Source organism: Silene latifolia, chromosome 10 (assembly GCF_048544455.1).
Source record: "Silene latifolia isolate original U9 population chromosome 10, ASM4854445v1, whole genome shotgun sequence".
Lineage (NCBI taxonomy): Eukaryota > Viridiplantae > Streptophyta > Magnoliopsida > Caryophyllales > Caryophyllaceae > Silene > Silene latifolia.
This window is the reverse complement of record NC_133535.1, coordinates 160,138,613-160,153,839: the sequence shown is the minus strand read 5'-3', so window position 1 is coordinate 160,153,839 and position 15,227 is coordinate 160,138,613. Positions and strand designations below refer to the sequence as shown.

Below are 15,227 nucleotides of genomic sequence, written 5' to 3'. Positions count from 1 at the left end.
CTCTGAAGAAAACCTGCGTATAAAGACGATCACACTTGCATTTCCAAGAAGTTGCATAGATTTGGCTTGCAAAGTCGATGAATGGTTTGGAATAGCAGCACGAAACCAAGTTGAGAAATTTGTTCTGACTAGTGTTGCTGATTACAAATTACCCCAAATTTTGTGTTCTGCTAGCCGCTAGGTCGTTAAGGATTCTTGAATGTACAAAGGTCGAGATACCTTACTATGAATCCTTTGATCTTGCATCTCTCAAGTCTTTGGAATTAAGTGCTGTCGTTATCGAGGAGCGTATGTTGTGTCACATTGTTAAGTCTGGCCTGTTACTGAAAGATTTGCGGCTGTCAGATTGCTCTGGCTTCAAAAGTATTGTGATTCCTCAGTGTAGTAACTACTAGTAAGCTGGAGTTGCGCAACATATCTGAAACTTTGCCTACAGATGGGAAAGTCATTCTCGAAACTTGTAGTCTTAAGGTGTTTTGTTACATACTCAAGCATTCTAATCGCGATAGCCCTTGGCCGATTACATCAAAGGGTGGTTCGTTGAGAAATTTGAGGTTTATAAACATCGCTACTGTTGATATCACATACGAGACTTTTGCTGAACTACGACCTGAACTCACCTCGCTAGAGAATTTGGTGTTTTGGGGCTGTCACAAGCTGACGAGTATCATACTATCAAGTACTCAGAAAAAGCATATTCGCTTCAATGATTGCTGCAGTTTGTGCGATGTTTTGATTGATGCTCCAAGTTTGAGAAAGTTCAAATTGAATGGCGAACTAGACTCGTCCTTATCTCTCATCTTATATACTCCCGGAATCCTCTCTTTCAGCTTTACGAGTTCATTATTTAAGATCTTATAGCTTGACAATCGAGGTATGGCCATGTTTTTTATTTCTCTCATTTTCAGTAGAATTGGGAGTAAATCGTTGTTTATTTCTAGTAAAGCAAAGTTTTTCATTCTATTATTTCCGCTTCTTAAGTTATGAATTACCAGTGGGTTCAGATCTGCTAATTTCCGTCATGTGTCAGCCGAACACACATCGTTGTGCTTTAAAAAGGGCAGGACTGCGTATTATCCTTGCTCCTTTATTGCATTAATCGTCTAATCGTACATTCAGCTGCCTGTCTCTGCATTCAAATTTATACAACAGGTCATGTTTTCGTTTTGTTAGTTTAGCAAGCTTTATTATGAGTTTACTTTTTTTTATCAAGCTCGGGTGAGATCAAAATTAGCTAGTTTCCATATCTGATGTGCTTCCATATCTTGGTTATAGATATTTTTATTACCAATTCAATTTCCTATTTTAATTTGTACACTTTCCTTTTTCTAGAGTTCTTCTATCTTTCGGTTATTGTATTGGCTCTACTAATATAATAACAAAATCGTATTTTTTTACTCAACCCTAATTTATTCTACTATATATGTGCCTCTTTATTATTCATTAATGAAATACACACACATTCAATCAATTTTAGATAGAAGTTTTATAACCTGTTTCGACGGAATTCCTCGGAAAAAATGACGCTCGATTGCAATAACCCAAAACCTGGGGAGTTTAATTCTACGGATAGGCTCTCAGATTTACCGGATTTTATCATACATCATATAATTTCTTATTTGGATACGAAAGAGGCGTATAGAACTAGCGTCTTGTCGAAAAGATGGAATCAAGTCTTCGCTACAAATCCAATTCTCGATTTTCATCATTATTATAAGTTTCCTATGGAAACGCTTCCAAGACTTTTGGAATATATAGATACTCGAATGCAAAAATTTTCAAAAGAAAACCTCCGTATAACGAAGTTCATACTTGCACTTCCGCCTAATGACTTACTGTTGCCTTCCAAAGTTGATGAGTGGCTTGAGATAGCCGTGCGTAACCAAGTTACGGAAATTTTCCTTAAAGGTCCAGCTAACTACAAATTACCCAGTTTTCTATTTTGTGCTAAGTCGTTAAGAGATCTTGATTGTGATAATGTCGAAATACCGTACTATGAAGCTTTGGATCTTGTGTCTCTCGAGATTTTGTTTTTACATTATGGTGTCGTTTTAGAGGAGCGTATGCTAGCTCATATTGTTAGTTCATGTCCGAACTCGAAAGAATTGGTTCTCTCATTTTACCCTAGCTTCAAAAATTTGGTGATTCCATGTCATAGTAAACTGGAGGATCTCTATATTGAGGACGGCGGGAAAGTCATTCTCGAGACTTCTAGTCTTACGACTTTCAAGTACGATACCGATAGCGTGAACAACCCTTGGCCGATTATCGCAAATCGTGGTTTATTGAGAAATTTGAGGCATGTGCGTGTAAGTGGTCTTTCTATTACAGGAGAGGATCTTGCTAAACTACTACCGGAACTCACCTCGCTAGAGAAATCGGAGTTTATCTTGTTTGTCACATCTTGTGAATATAGAAATATCGCATACCCAACTAAAACATATTGCTTTTTATGATTGCGACAATTTGTTAAATGTTGTGATTGATGCTCCAAATTTAAAGAAGTTCAAATTTCATGGCGACATAACGTAACCGTCCTTATCTATCACCATTCATAGTCAAGCCAATTGTAACATCCATATCCACACATACGCTTGGTATTTTGATATCGACGGATTTATCAAATTGAAGAAGCTCTTGAAAGGACTAAATAGTTGCAATGTTTTGAAAATCTTGTTCCTCGGCAGATCATCTCGAGTATCGTAAATGAGCTGCATATTTATAGTTGTTTAGACTATGAGTTTATGTTTTCTTTAGCTTTGCTAACAATTCTTATGATTGTGTTCTTGAAGTATGATTATGATTATGATTATGATTATGATGATGATGCTCATGATGATGATGGTGGTGGTGGTGGTGGTGGTGGTGGTGGTGGTGGTGGTGGTGGTGGTGGTGGTGGTGGTGGTGGTGATGGTGATGGTGATGGTGAAGGTGATGGTGAAGGTGAAGGTGAAGGTGATGGTGAAGGTGAAGGTGAAGGTGATGGTGAAGGTGATGGTGATGGTGAAGGTGAAGGTGAAGGTGAAGTTGAAGGTGGTGGTGATGGTGGTGATGATGGTGATGGTGATGGTGGTGATGGTGATGGTGATGGTGATGGTGATGGTGATGGTGATGAAGATGAAGATGAAGATATCAAATTTGACGAAGAAAAAAGCGAAAATGCTGAACTTGGACCCCCTTGTGATATCGGAGAGCTGAAGATAAACATGTACTCATATTGGAAACTATCAAGTTCATCGCTTTCGACCTTTTTAAACGGTTTATTCGGACTTGCCACCCTCCTATAATTTCTTTACGAGTTGATCGCCTATCGTAAAGTGGCGGTTGAGGTATGGTCATGTTTACGCCTTGTGTTACTTTGATCGAATTTGGGGCTGAAATGGGGTTACAAATTAACTTAATTATAACTTGAGTTGATTAAAGATCGATGGATCAGCAAAGGAAATTTGGGCTTATTATGCTTGGTAACGGGTTCTATGATGATGAGTAGTGTTTTCAGATCTATCTCTCTTATTAAAGTGTTGTTTTGCAGCCTTTGCTGACTAACCTGGTGGAGATGGTCAATTGTTTGAGACATCCTTTGAAACGGATTGAAGTTGAAGAGACTACTAGTGGCTTTGATTCCCTCGACGTACAGATGAAACTGTATTGGTGAAGAACATTATTGATTTCATGCAGTACGACATTGACAATCATTTGACAGGCCGACAGAACGTTGATTTCATAGCTTATTGGTGCCTTAGGACATACCGGCGCTTTTTCTAATTGTATCTATATGGTTCGGTTTTCTTGATTTCTTTTGATACCGGAAATATTCTTAATCTGGTAAACGCCCAAATTAACGTCTGTGTGTGTTTATTAAGAGCGATTGCCTATATAATTGTTTTCATTGGTTTGTTAAAACAAAAAAAAAATCTATTAATTGTTTTTTTCTGTTGGTCCGTAGTATGAACCAATGTTGAAAATCGTGTTACTCGATCAGTCTAATCAGGTACCGTGTATGGGGTACTGGTTTCGACATTGAATGTGAATCTGTGATGCAGCGTGTTATTTACCTCCATTACTGTATTTCAATAGGACATCATTCAGTTGGATTGTTAAATTGACTGAATCACAATGAAAGACTTAATCTTTGTTTCAGCTTTAGTTGATGCTTTAAGGACCCATGTCGTCCTGCAAACCGGAGTATCTTCCCAAGTTTTGCCCAAACAGCATCAAAATGCAGTGACCTTTATCTTTGAACCCTTCACAAATCGGTCTTAATTTTCTTGATTTCTTGTGATACCATATGACATATACTTCGTATAAAATATCCAAATTCTAAATCGGTTATAAAAATTTAAAGCATTTCTCTAAGGAGAGAAAGCCAAAACGTTATCCATAGTCCATACCTCGATTTGTATTTTTCCGCCCTTAAAAAATTAAAATACGTATTTCTAAATGTCGACCAGCTTAGTTGATGCCCCCGAAAAAAAAAAAAAAAAAAAAAAAAAAAAAAAAAAAAAAAAAAAAAAAAAACTACTAGCTTAGTTGAGACAATACACGAGCTCACAAAAACTGAACTCGTATTAGCCTAGAGGCTTAGAAAGTGATAACCTGATAAATAGGTCACATGTTCGAATTCAACCGAACATAAAAATACGGTATATAAATACTAAAAGTTATGGTTAAAGTACCGCATTGAAAATTGCAGAAAACAAATGTAGAAGATCATTGCGAAGAAGCCGGAGTACTAAAATATCATTTCATAGTCACGGATTAATTATAAATGACCAATAACTCCAGAGAGACGGTCTCTCATTATTGAGAGACCTCTCACATGATGGTGCGAGGGACCACTGAATTTCTTTTTTCCCTATTATGTCTCCCACTAAATTAGTAGGAAATGGTCTCTCATGAGACCTACTAAAAAATTAATAAATCGGTGGTGAAATGTTTTGTGTGTAGATTTTCGCAGTATGCATTTTACTCAACACATTACACTTTTTCCCAAATTACCCCTCATTTTTTTCTCACCTAATTCATGTCCCGTTGTGTACTACATTGAAAATAAATTAAAAAAAAAAAAAAAAAAAAAAAAGTTAAACAAAGACATCAATGTCGCCCATCGATTCAAGACGAACAACAATCACAAGTTTGATCATCGTTGTGGGCTTCCGACGGTGAGCAAAGTGGAAGACTGCGACAACTTGACTCCGTATTGTGGAGATGGCTAATCTACCGTCGCCAGCATGTATCTTCTTTCTTAAGAACAACAAAAACACGATTTCTAATATGAAAGGAGGTAACTTGGAGCTTCGTCTGGCACGAGGAGAATCAAGCAAAAGGCAAGGGGGAAGATGCGATGCAAAATCACAATCCAGTGTTAGTAACATAAGGGTAGGTAAATGGAAAATATTGCGCAAAAAGTACTGTAATGAGTAAAAAAAATGTATAGCGAAAATAAATTACGAATGTTTTTTATGTTATGTTTGTTTTTTGTGGTGTTGATCAGGACTATCTCCTACCGACAATTGTGGTAATCTGTTTTTTTTTTTTTTTTTGGTGTTGACCAGGACTATACCCTAGGGTTGGGGCAATCTCCTTCGGGGTACTGAAGGCAATTTAATGGGTTGACCCCTCGCAAGTTTGGCTTTTTCATTCGCAAGAGTGCGGAATCGAACCTCTGACCACTTGGTTAAGTGATAAGAGCCCTTACCACTCACACCAGCCAACTTTGGTGGTGGTGAAATGTTGTTGTGAGCTAAGTTTTTACTATCTACGGCCAATTTTAGAGCGACACCAAGTGATACCGAGTTTACAAATTATCATTTAAGATTGGTATATCCGTTTTAAACTTTAAGACATGTCAAATAACATACCACTTGTCTTATCTATGTAGGTGGTAATGTCAGTATATAGATTATACATTAGAGGTAGTACATCAAATTTTGTACTTTCTGAGTTTTATGATAAATTTTTTGAGTTTTATTTAAAAAAATATAAATTTTTAGTATAAAGCTTTTGAGCTCATCCATTAAAACATTAAGCGAAAAAAATACAACATTGCTCAAAAACTATACTTATAAATTTAATTAATTTTGAGATTTGCCATCAAAAAATTATTATAGAACTTATAAATTTTAAATGCTCAAAAAAATACATATAAACTCAAAAAATTGGAAGGATATGAGATAATACATCCAATACGTATTCCTTTTTCTCCTGGTAATGTGGTATACTATAAAGCATGTTTTAATCTTAAGACGAGACTTATTGGACCGAAATTGGAGCCACCATTTGGCGACACTCGACAATTAGTTTTATTTATTTTTTTATTTTCCGAAAATCCAAATTTATTACGGAGTATGTTGGTTGAAATTGAGTTAAATACAAGTTGAGCATTTCCCAGTTCTCAAACTCAATTCTTTTCTTTCGAAATGAAAATTTAATTTAAAATTTCCACAACTTCATTCAAAAACTTCATCCCCTTTACCTCCCCACAAAACTCGTGTAGAACGGTTTTATACGAGAATTGTTGTTTAGTTAGAAGTCTTACATTTACAGAGTGCAGTCTACCTGTTCGACGAAATTCCTCAGAGAAAATAATACCCGATTGCAAGAAATCAAAACCTGGGCAGTTCAATTCTAAATAATTTCATCCCATGTTTTCAGATTTAGGGTGTGCACACCATCTGTTCGACGAAATTCCTGAGTGAAAATGATACCTGATTCCAAGAAATCAAAACCTGGGCAGTTCAATTCTAGGGATAGGCTCTCAGATTTGCCAGATTTAATTATACATCATATCATTTCTCATCTGGGTACGAAAGAGGCATATAGAACTAGCGTCTTGTCGAGAAGATGGACTCAAATTTCGGCTACTAGCCCAGTTCTAGAATTTCATCATAATAATTTTTCTAATGTTGATATTGCAAGACTTTTGGAATATATAGATGCTAGAATGCAAAATTCCCAACTACTGATTTAGAATTGACTTGCAAAATTTGATTTCCCAACTACTCGAAAGAAAACCTGCTAACAGTAACTACAAAGTGCCACAAATTCTGTTTTCTGCTAAGTCGTTAAGACGTCTTGATTGTTCTAAAGTTAAGATACCCTACTATGAAGCCGTGGATCTTGTCTCTCTCGAGTATTTGGGTTTAAGTGATGTCGTTGTAGACGAGCGTATGCTGTTTCATATGGTTAGTTCCTGTCATCTGTTACTGAAGTTAAACCTGTTGTACTGAGACTTCTCAATTTCCTCGCTTTCAGCTTTGGTAAATGGTTTATTCTCGACTTGCCACTCTGATATAATTTCTTTGCGAGTTGATTTTGGCCGCCATAATTTGACAGTTGAGGTATGCTCATCATGTTTTTGCTTTTCTGTGTTACTTTCAGTCTTTGTTTCCAAGGCATAATTATATTCGTGATTCAATTTATAAATTTCTACGTCTCCTATCATATTTAAATTTATAAATTTCTACGTCTCATATCATCTTCGTGATTAAATTGTTGTCCTCCAAGATCAAGCGAAAGTAATTTTTGAAATTGACTTGGTTTGGTTTAAACTCCCAAGCTTTATAACAAATTTACCTTTTTCAGTCTCGGATGAGATCGAAATCAGCTGGTTTCCATATCTTGTTTTTAGATATTATTTCCAATTCACTTTCCTATTTTAATTGTAATTTGTACACTTTCCTTTTTTTAGACTTCTTGTATCCTTAGGTTATTGTGTTGGCTTTACCATATAACAAAACCAACCCTAATTGACCCCACTATATATATATGTGCCTCTTTTTTTGAATACACACATTCAATCAACTTCTTCAAACTGTTCGACGAAATTCCTTGGAGGATATGATGAAGGATTGCAATAACCCGAAAAACGGGCAGTTTAATTCTACGGATAGAATCTCAGATTTACCGGATTCTATTAGACGTCGTATTGTTTCTTATCTGGATACGAAAGAGGCATATAGAACTAGCGTCTTGTCGAAAAGATGGAATCAAGTCTGCGTTATTTAACCCAAATCTGGATTTTTATCGTCATAAATTTACAGTTGAATATATAGATGCTAGAATGCAAAGATATTCGAAAGAAAACCTGCCTATAACGACGTTAAGACTTGATCTTCCGGCTACTGATTTACCGTTGGGTTGCAAAGTTGATGAGTGGCTTGAGATAGCTGTGCGTAACCAAGTTGCGGAAATTAATCTTGAAGGTCCTGCCGATTACAAATTACCCCGTTTTCTGTTTTGTGCTAACTCGTTAAGAGACCTTCATTTTTCTAATGTCGAGATACCCTACTATGAAGATGTGGATCTCGTGTCTCTCGAGTCTTTGGTTTTAGGTGATGTCGTAGTAGAGGAGCGTATGCTATTTCATATTGTTAGTTCCTGTCTGAACCTGAAAGACTTGTGTATCTCATTTTGCCCTGGCTTGAAAAAATTAGTGATTCCGCGTCATAGCAAACTGGAGTATCTCTATATTGAGGGAGACGTACCTCTAGACGGGGGAGTCATTCTCGAGACTTCTAGTCTTAGGTCATTTAAGTACAATATCCAGGACGAGAACCCTTGGCCGATTATCTCAAATCATGGTTTATTGAGAAATTTGAGGCATCTGCTTGTAACTTGTCTTTCTATTACAGGTGAGGATCTTGCTAAACTACTACAGGAGGAACTCACCTCGCTAGAGAAATTGGAGTTTATTGGTTGTCAGATCCCGTCGAGTTTCAAAATATCGCATACACAACTAAAACAAATTTGCTTATATGATTGCGACAATTTGTTAAATGTTGTGATTGATGCTCCAAATTTGAATAAGTTCAAATTTCATGGCGAAATAGAACCGCCCTTATCTATCACCATTCATAGTCAAGCCAGTTGTACCATCCATGTCCATACAATGGCTCGCTATTTTGATACTGACGGATTTTTCATATTGAAGAAGCTCTTGAAAGGACTAAACAGCTGCAATGTTTTGAAACTCTTCTTGTTTGACGACGAATGCGATGAATCATCTGAGGTATTGCAAATGAGCTGCATATAATTGTTTAGATTAGACTATGAGTTTATGTTTTAATTAACTTTGCTAACAGAGATTGTGTTCTTGTAGTATGATGATGATGATGATGATGATAACGATGAAGAAGAAAGCAGAAATGCTGAACTTGGACCCCCTTGTGATATCGGAGAGCTGAAGTTAAACCTGTCATATTGCGATTTCTCAAGCTCCTCGCTTTCAGCTTTTTTAAATGGTTTATTCTGGACTTGCCGCCCTACTATAATTTCTTTGCGAGTTGAGTCTGACCATCATAAATTGAAAGTTGAGGTATGTTGATGTTTTTGCTATGTGTTACTTTCAGTCGAATTAAGGGCTGGTTTTCCTTTATGCAAATGGTAACGAGTGAGTCTCGAGGACTCATCAAACACAGATTCTTTGTTTTGATGGAGATTTGGTAGAGAACGGATGGTCATGGGAGTAGTTCTGTTAGTCCGTCCCTTCTTAATGTGTATCCTTTCGTTACAAGGTTAATAAACCAATGTCGGAACATTTATAAGTTCACACAGTACCATTGTAAGATTCCGCCTTCAGAAACGTCACAAACTAACTTCTAATTTGTGTTTGTTAGACATTGATCAGCGAAGGAAATTTGGGTCAATATATATGCTTGGTAACCGGTTTTACAATAAACTGTGTATTCGACTCTATCTCTGTTATTGAACTCACTGTTGTTGTTTTGCAGCCTTTGCTGAATAAGCTGGCGGATATGGTCAAATGTTTGGAACATCCTTTGAAACGGATTGAAGTTGAAGAGACTAATAATGACTCTCAGTACCTCGACGTACAATTGAGACTGTGTTGGTGAAGAATTATAGTCTCGAGTTGATGGCGCTGCGCTGCAAGTTTCATGTAGCACGACATTGACATGCTGACGAAACGTTGTTTCGACCAGGATATTGCTATTCTAGACACAGTTTGGAAGGCTTTTTGGGCATAGCACTAGCCACTACAGCAGGCTGTTTGATTTGTTAATTATTATTTTTTAAGGTTATTTGTCAAATTATTTATCGTTTTGTCACTCGTCTGAAACTAATTATTGTTAATGGGTCTATGATAGTTTGATAAACTTTCACTCCGATAAGTTCACTTATGATTGCCGCTGTTGTTGCTTTGTGAATGTGTTATCCTCTTTCTGCCTATTTGTACCTCCATTATTATATTTTTTTTTTGACAGCTGTACAGTCGGATTGTTAGATTGACTGAATCATGATGAAAGACTTCATCTTTCTTTAAACTAGATTTGCTACGAACCGCTTTAGTTGGTGCTTTAAGGAGTATTAGAAACATCTTAATCTCTTAACTGATATAGGTGTCCATTCTAATTTTTATTTTATGGGATATTTTCTATTGTACCCTTCAACTTTTTCCGTTTCTAAGATGTACCTTTTTTTCTTGCAAAAAAAAATTTGAACTTTAATAACTCTTGCCTACAAGTTCAGAATAAGATAAACATTTTTTTCAAATTGATCGGTCAAAGTTTGAAAAAGAATTCACCGACGTCTCAACTCGTAGTCGGGAATTATGATCGGTTAAAGTTTATTCGTTACAAAAGTTCGACCACCTGGCAAAATCAACCTGACCCGATTGATCTGATCCGAAAAGGCTGACCCGAAATAGAATGGAAGTGCCGCACCCGAATGACACTCGAAGCCTGAATTAACCCGACCCGACTCGAAAATGACCCGAGCTTTCATAGACCTATATTAACCCGACTCGAAATGACCCAATCCGAAACTATCCAACCCGAAAATGACCCGACAAAACATAACTTTAATTGGACCCAAAAGACTTGAAATGCCTTTTTACTTCGTAATCATTGACCCGAAAATGACCCGACTTGAAATGATCCAATCCGAAATAACCCGACCAACAAATCCGAAACAGACCCGTATACCCGAAATGACCCGACCCGAATATTTTAGAAACCCTAAATGACTCGTCCCGAATTGGCCCGACCCCGCTGATAATTGGTTGAAAAAAAAAATTACCATTTTCTAAACTCGTAACAGAGATTTATTGTCGGACAAAGTTTTTTTTTTTGTGAAAAACTATAGCTAGACGCTAGAAAACGAAAAAATTTAGGAGTACGCGAGTTATCTCCCCGCAATTTTTATTAAGCTAGGAGTTTGAAATCTTCATTGTTGATTAAGTAATACACGAGAAAACTTTCCCTCTGATTCTCGTCCTGTTAACTTTAACAAAGAGCAATTATTTGTGTCCATTCTACTCTCACATTTCATTGCCTCTGATCTTTATTTACTCCTGGACAGAAGGTTTATTCAGGTAAGCTTCAATTACCTTTAATTTGTTTCTGCTATTTTCTTTCTAAAGTTAGTGTGTGCACACCATCTGTTCGACCTAATTCCTCACTGAAAATGTTACCTGATTCCAAGAAATTAAAGACTGGGCAGTTCAATTCTAAGGATAGGTTATTGAATTTACCGGATTTTATCATACATCATATCATTTCTTATCTGGGTACCAAAGAGGCGTATAGAACTAGCGTCTTGTCCAAAAGATGGACTCAAATCTCAGCTACTAACCCAGTTCTGGAGTTTAATCATTATGGTTTTTCTTACGCAACTACTGAAGCATTACCAGAATGCAAAAATACTCTGAAGAAAACCTGCGTATAAAGACGATCACACTTGCATTTCCAAGAAGTTGCATAGATTTGGCTTGCAAAGTCGATGAATGGTTTGGAATAGCAGCACGAAACCAAGTTGAGAAATTTGTTCTGACTAGTGTTGCTGATTACAAATTACCCCAAATTTTGTGTTCTGCTAGCCGCTAGGTCGTTAAGGATTCTTGAATGTACAAAGGTCGAGATACCTTACTATGAATCCTTTGATCTTGCATCTCTCAAGTCTTTGGAATTAAGTGCTGTCGTTATCGAGGAGCGTATGTTGTGTCACATTGTTAAGTCTGGCCTGTTACTGAAAGATTTGCGGCTGTCAGATTGCTCTGGCTTCAAAAGTATTGTGATTCCTCAGTGTAGTAACTACTAGTAAGCTGGAGTTGCGCAACATATCTGAAACTTTGCCTACAGATGGGAAAGTCATTCTCGAAACTTGTAGTCTTAAGGTGTTTTGTTACATACTCAAGCATTCTAATCGCGATAGCCCTTGGCCGATTACATCAAAGGGTGGTTCGTTGAGAAATTTGAGGTTTATAAACATCGCTACTGTTGATATCACATACGAGACTTTTGCTGAACTACGACCTGAACTCACCTCGCTAGAGAATTTGGTGTTTTGGGGCTGTCACAAGCTGACGAGTATCATACTATCAAGTACTCAGAAAAAGCATATTCGCTTCAATGATTGCTGCAGTTTGTGCGATGTTTTGATTGATGCTCCAAGTTTGAGAAAGTTCAAATTGAATGGCGAACTAGACTCGTCCTTATCTCTCATCTTATATACTCCCGGAATCCTCTCTTTCAGCTTTACGAGTTCATTATTTAAGATCTTATAGCTTGACAATCGAGGTATGGCCATGTTTTTTATTTCTCTCATTTTCAGTAGAATTGGGAGTAAATCGTTGTTTATTTCTAGTAAAGCAAAGTTTTTCATTCTATTATTTCCGCTTCTTAAGTTATGAATTACCAGTGGGTTCAGTACTGCTAATTTCCGTCATGTGTCAGCCGAACACACATCGTTGTGCTTTAAAAAGGGCAGGACTGCGTATTATCCTTGCTCCTTTATTGCATTAATCGTCTAATCGTACATTCAGCTGCCTGTCTCTGCATTCAAATTTATACAACAGGTCATGTTTTCGTTTTGTTAGTTTAGCAAGCTTTATTATGAGTTTACTTTTTTTTATCAAGCTCGGGTGAGATCAAAATTAGCTAGTTTCCATATCTGATGTGCTTCCATATCTTGGTTATAGATATTTTTATTACCAATTCAATTTCCTATTTTAATTTGTACACTTTCCTTTTTCTAGAGTTCTTCTATCTTTCGGTTATTGTATTGGCTCTACTAATATAATAACAAAATCGTATTTTTTTACTCAACCCTAATTTATTCTACTATATATGTGCCTCTTTATTATTCATTAATGAAATACACACACATTCAATCAATTTTAGATAGAAGTTTTATAACCTGTTTCGACGGAATTCCTCGGAAAAAATGACGCTCGATTGCAATAACCCAAAACCTGGGGAGTTTAATTCTACGGATAGGCTCTCAGATTTACCGGATTTTATCATACATCATATAATTTCTTATTTGGATACGAAAGAGGCGTATAGAACTAGCGTCTTGTCGAAAAGATGGAATCAAGTCTTCGCTACAAATCCAATTCTCGATTTTCATCATTATTATAAGTTTCCTATGGAAACGCTTCCAAGACTTTTGGAATATATAGATACTCGAATGCAAAAATTTTCAAAAGAAAACCTCCGTATAACGAAGTTCATACTTGCACTTCCGCCTAATGACTTACTGTTGCCTTCCAAAGTTGATGAGTGGCTTGAGATAGCCGTGCGTAACCAAGTTACGGAAATTTTCCTTAAAGGTCCAGCTAACTACAAATTACCCAGTTTTCTATTTTGTGCTAAGTCGTTAAGAGATCTTGATTGTGATAATGTCGAAATACCGTACTATGAAGCTTTGGATCTTGTGTCTCTCGAGATTTTGTTTTTACATTATGGTGTCGTTTTAGAGGAGCGTATGCTAGCTCATATTGTTAGTTCATGTCCGAACCTGAAAGAATTGGTTCTCTCATTTTACCCTAGCTTCAAAAATTTGGTGATTCCATGTCATAGTAAACTGGAGGATCTCTATATTGAGGACGGCGGGAAAGTCATTCTCGAGACTTCTAGTCTTACGACTTTCAAGTACGATACCGATAGCGTGAACAACCCTTGGCCGATTATCGCAAATCGTGGTTTATTGAGAAATTTGAGGCATGTGCGTGTAAGTGGTCTTTCTATTACAGGAGAGGATCTTGCTAAACTACTACCGGAACTCACCTCGCTAGAGAAATCGGAGTTTATGCGCTGTCACATGCTGACGAATATAGAAATATCGCATACCCAACTAAAACATATTGCTTTTTATGATTGCGACAATTTGTTAAATGTTGTGATTGATGCTCCAAATTTAAAGAAGTTCAAATTTCATGGCGACACAGAACCGTCCTTATCTATCACCATTCATAGTCAAGCCAATTGTAACATCCATATCCACACATACGCTTGGTATTTTGATACTGACGGATTTATCAAATTGAAGAAGCTCTTGAAAGGACTAAATAGTTGCAATGTTTTGAAAATCTTGTTCCTCGGCAGATCATCTCAGGTATCGTAAATGAGCTGCATATTTATAGTTGTTTAGACTATGAGTTTATGTTTTCTTTAGCTTTGCTAACAATTCTTATGATTGTGTTCTTGAAGTATGATTATGATTATGATTATGATTATGATGATGATGCTCATGATGATGATGGTGGTGGTGGTGGTGGTGGTGGTGGTGGTGGTGGTGGTGGTGGTGGTGGTGGTGGTGGTGGTGGTGGTGGTGGTGATGGTGATGGTGATGGTGAAGGTGATGGTGAAGGTGAAGGTGAAGGTGATGGTGAAGGTGAAGGTGAAGGTGAAGGTGATGGTGAAGGTGATGGTGATGGTGAAGGTGAAGGTGAAGGTGAAGTTGAAGGTGGTGGTGATGGTGGTGATGATGGTGATGGTGATGGTGGTGATGGTGATGGTGATGGTGATGGTGATGGTGATGAAGATGAAGATGAAGATATCAAATTTGACGAAGAAAAAAGCGAAAATGCTGAACTTGGACCCCCTTGTGATATCGGAGAGCTGAAGATAAACATGTACTCATATTGGAAACTATCAAGTTCATCGCTTTCAGCCTTTTTAAACGGTTTATTCTGGACTTGCCACCCTCCTATAATTTCTTTACGAGTTCAGTCTGCCTATCGTAAAGTGGCAGTTGAGGTATGGTCATGTTTCTGCCTTGTGTTACTTTCAGTCGAATTTGGGGCTGAAATGGGGTTACAAATTAACTTAATTATAACTTGAGTTGATTAAAGATCGATGGATCAGCAAAGGAAATTTGGGCTTATTATGCTTGGTAACGGGTTCTATGATGATGAGTAGTGTTTTCAGATCTATCTCTCTTATTAAAGTGTTGTTTTGCAGCCTTTGCTGACTAACCTGGTGGAG

General features: G+C 37.1%; 2 protein-coding genes across 2 annotated transcripts; both read left to right on the top strand.

Annotated features, from left to right (window-relative positions):
- Positions 1 to 1,520: 1,520 nt before the first annotated feature.
- On the top strand, positions 1,521 to 2,456 carry LOC141608774 (F-box/LRR-repeat protein 25-like). Its single transcript, XM_074428118.1, has one exon. It carries the CDS (start codon positions 1,521 to 1,523, stop codon positions 2,454 to 2,456), a length of 936 nt encoding a protein of 311 aa, XP_074284219.1.
- Positions 2,457 to 7,161: 4,705 nt separating this feature from the next.
- Positions 7,162 to 10,137, top strand: LOC141609473 (uncharacterized). Its single transcript, XM_074428522.1, has 3 exons — positions 7,162 to 9,010; positions 9,101 to 9,316; positions 9,732 to 10,137. The coding sequence occupies exons 1-3, from the start codon at positions 8,063 to 8,065 to the stop codon at positions 9,852 to 9,854; spliced, it is 1,287 nt and encodes a 428-aa protein (XP_074284623.1). The 5' UTR covers positions 7,162 to 8,062; the 3' UTR covers positions 9,855 to 10,137.
- The last annotated feature ends 5,090 nt before the right edge of the window (positions 10,138 to 15,227 follow it).

Excerpts from the sequence above, each read along its gene's own strand:
- LOC141609473 (XM_074428522.1), top strand. The coding sequence starts at position 8,063 with ATGCAAAGATATTCGAAAGAAAACCTGCCTATAACGACGTTAAGACTT. Across the intron at positions 9,011-9,100 it reads AATGCGATGAATCATCTGAG|TATGATGATGATGATGATGA; the intron begins GTATTGCAAATG and ends GTGTTCTTGTAG. Across the intron at positions 9,317-9,731 it reads ATCATAAATTGAAAGTTGAG|CCTTTGCTGAATAAGCTGGC; the intron begins GTATGTTGATGT and ends GTTGTTTTGCAG.
- LOC141608774 (XM_074428118.1), top strand. The coding sequence starts at position 1,521 with ATGACGCTCGATTGCAATAACCCAAAACCTGGGGAGTTTAATTCTACG.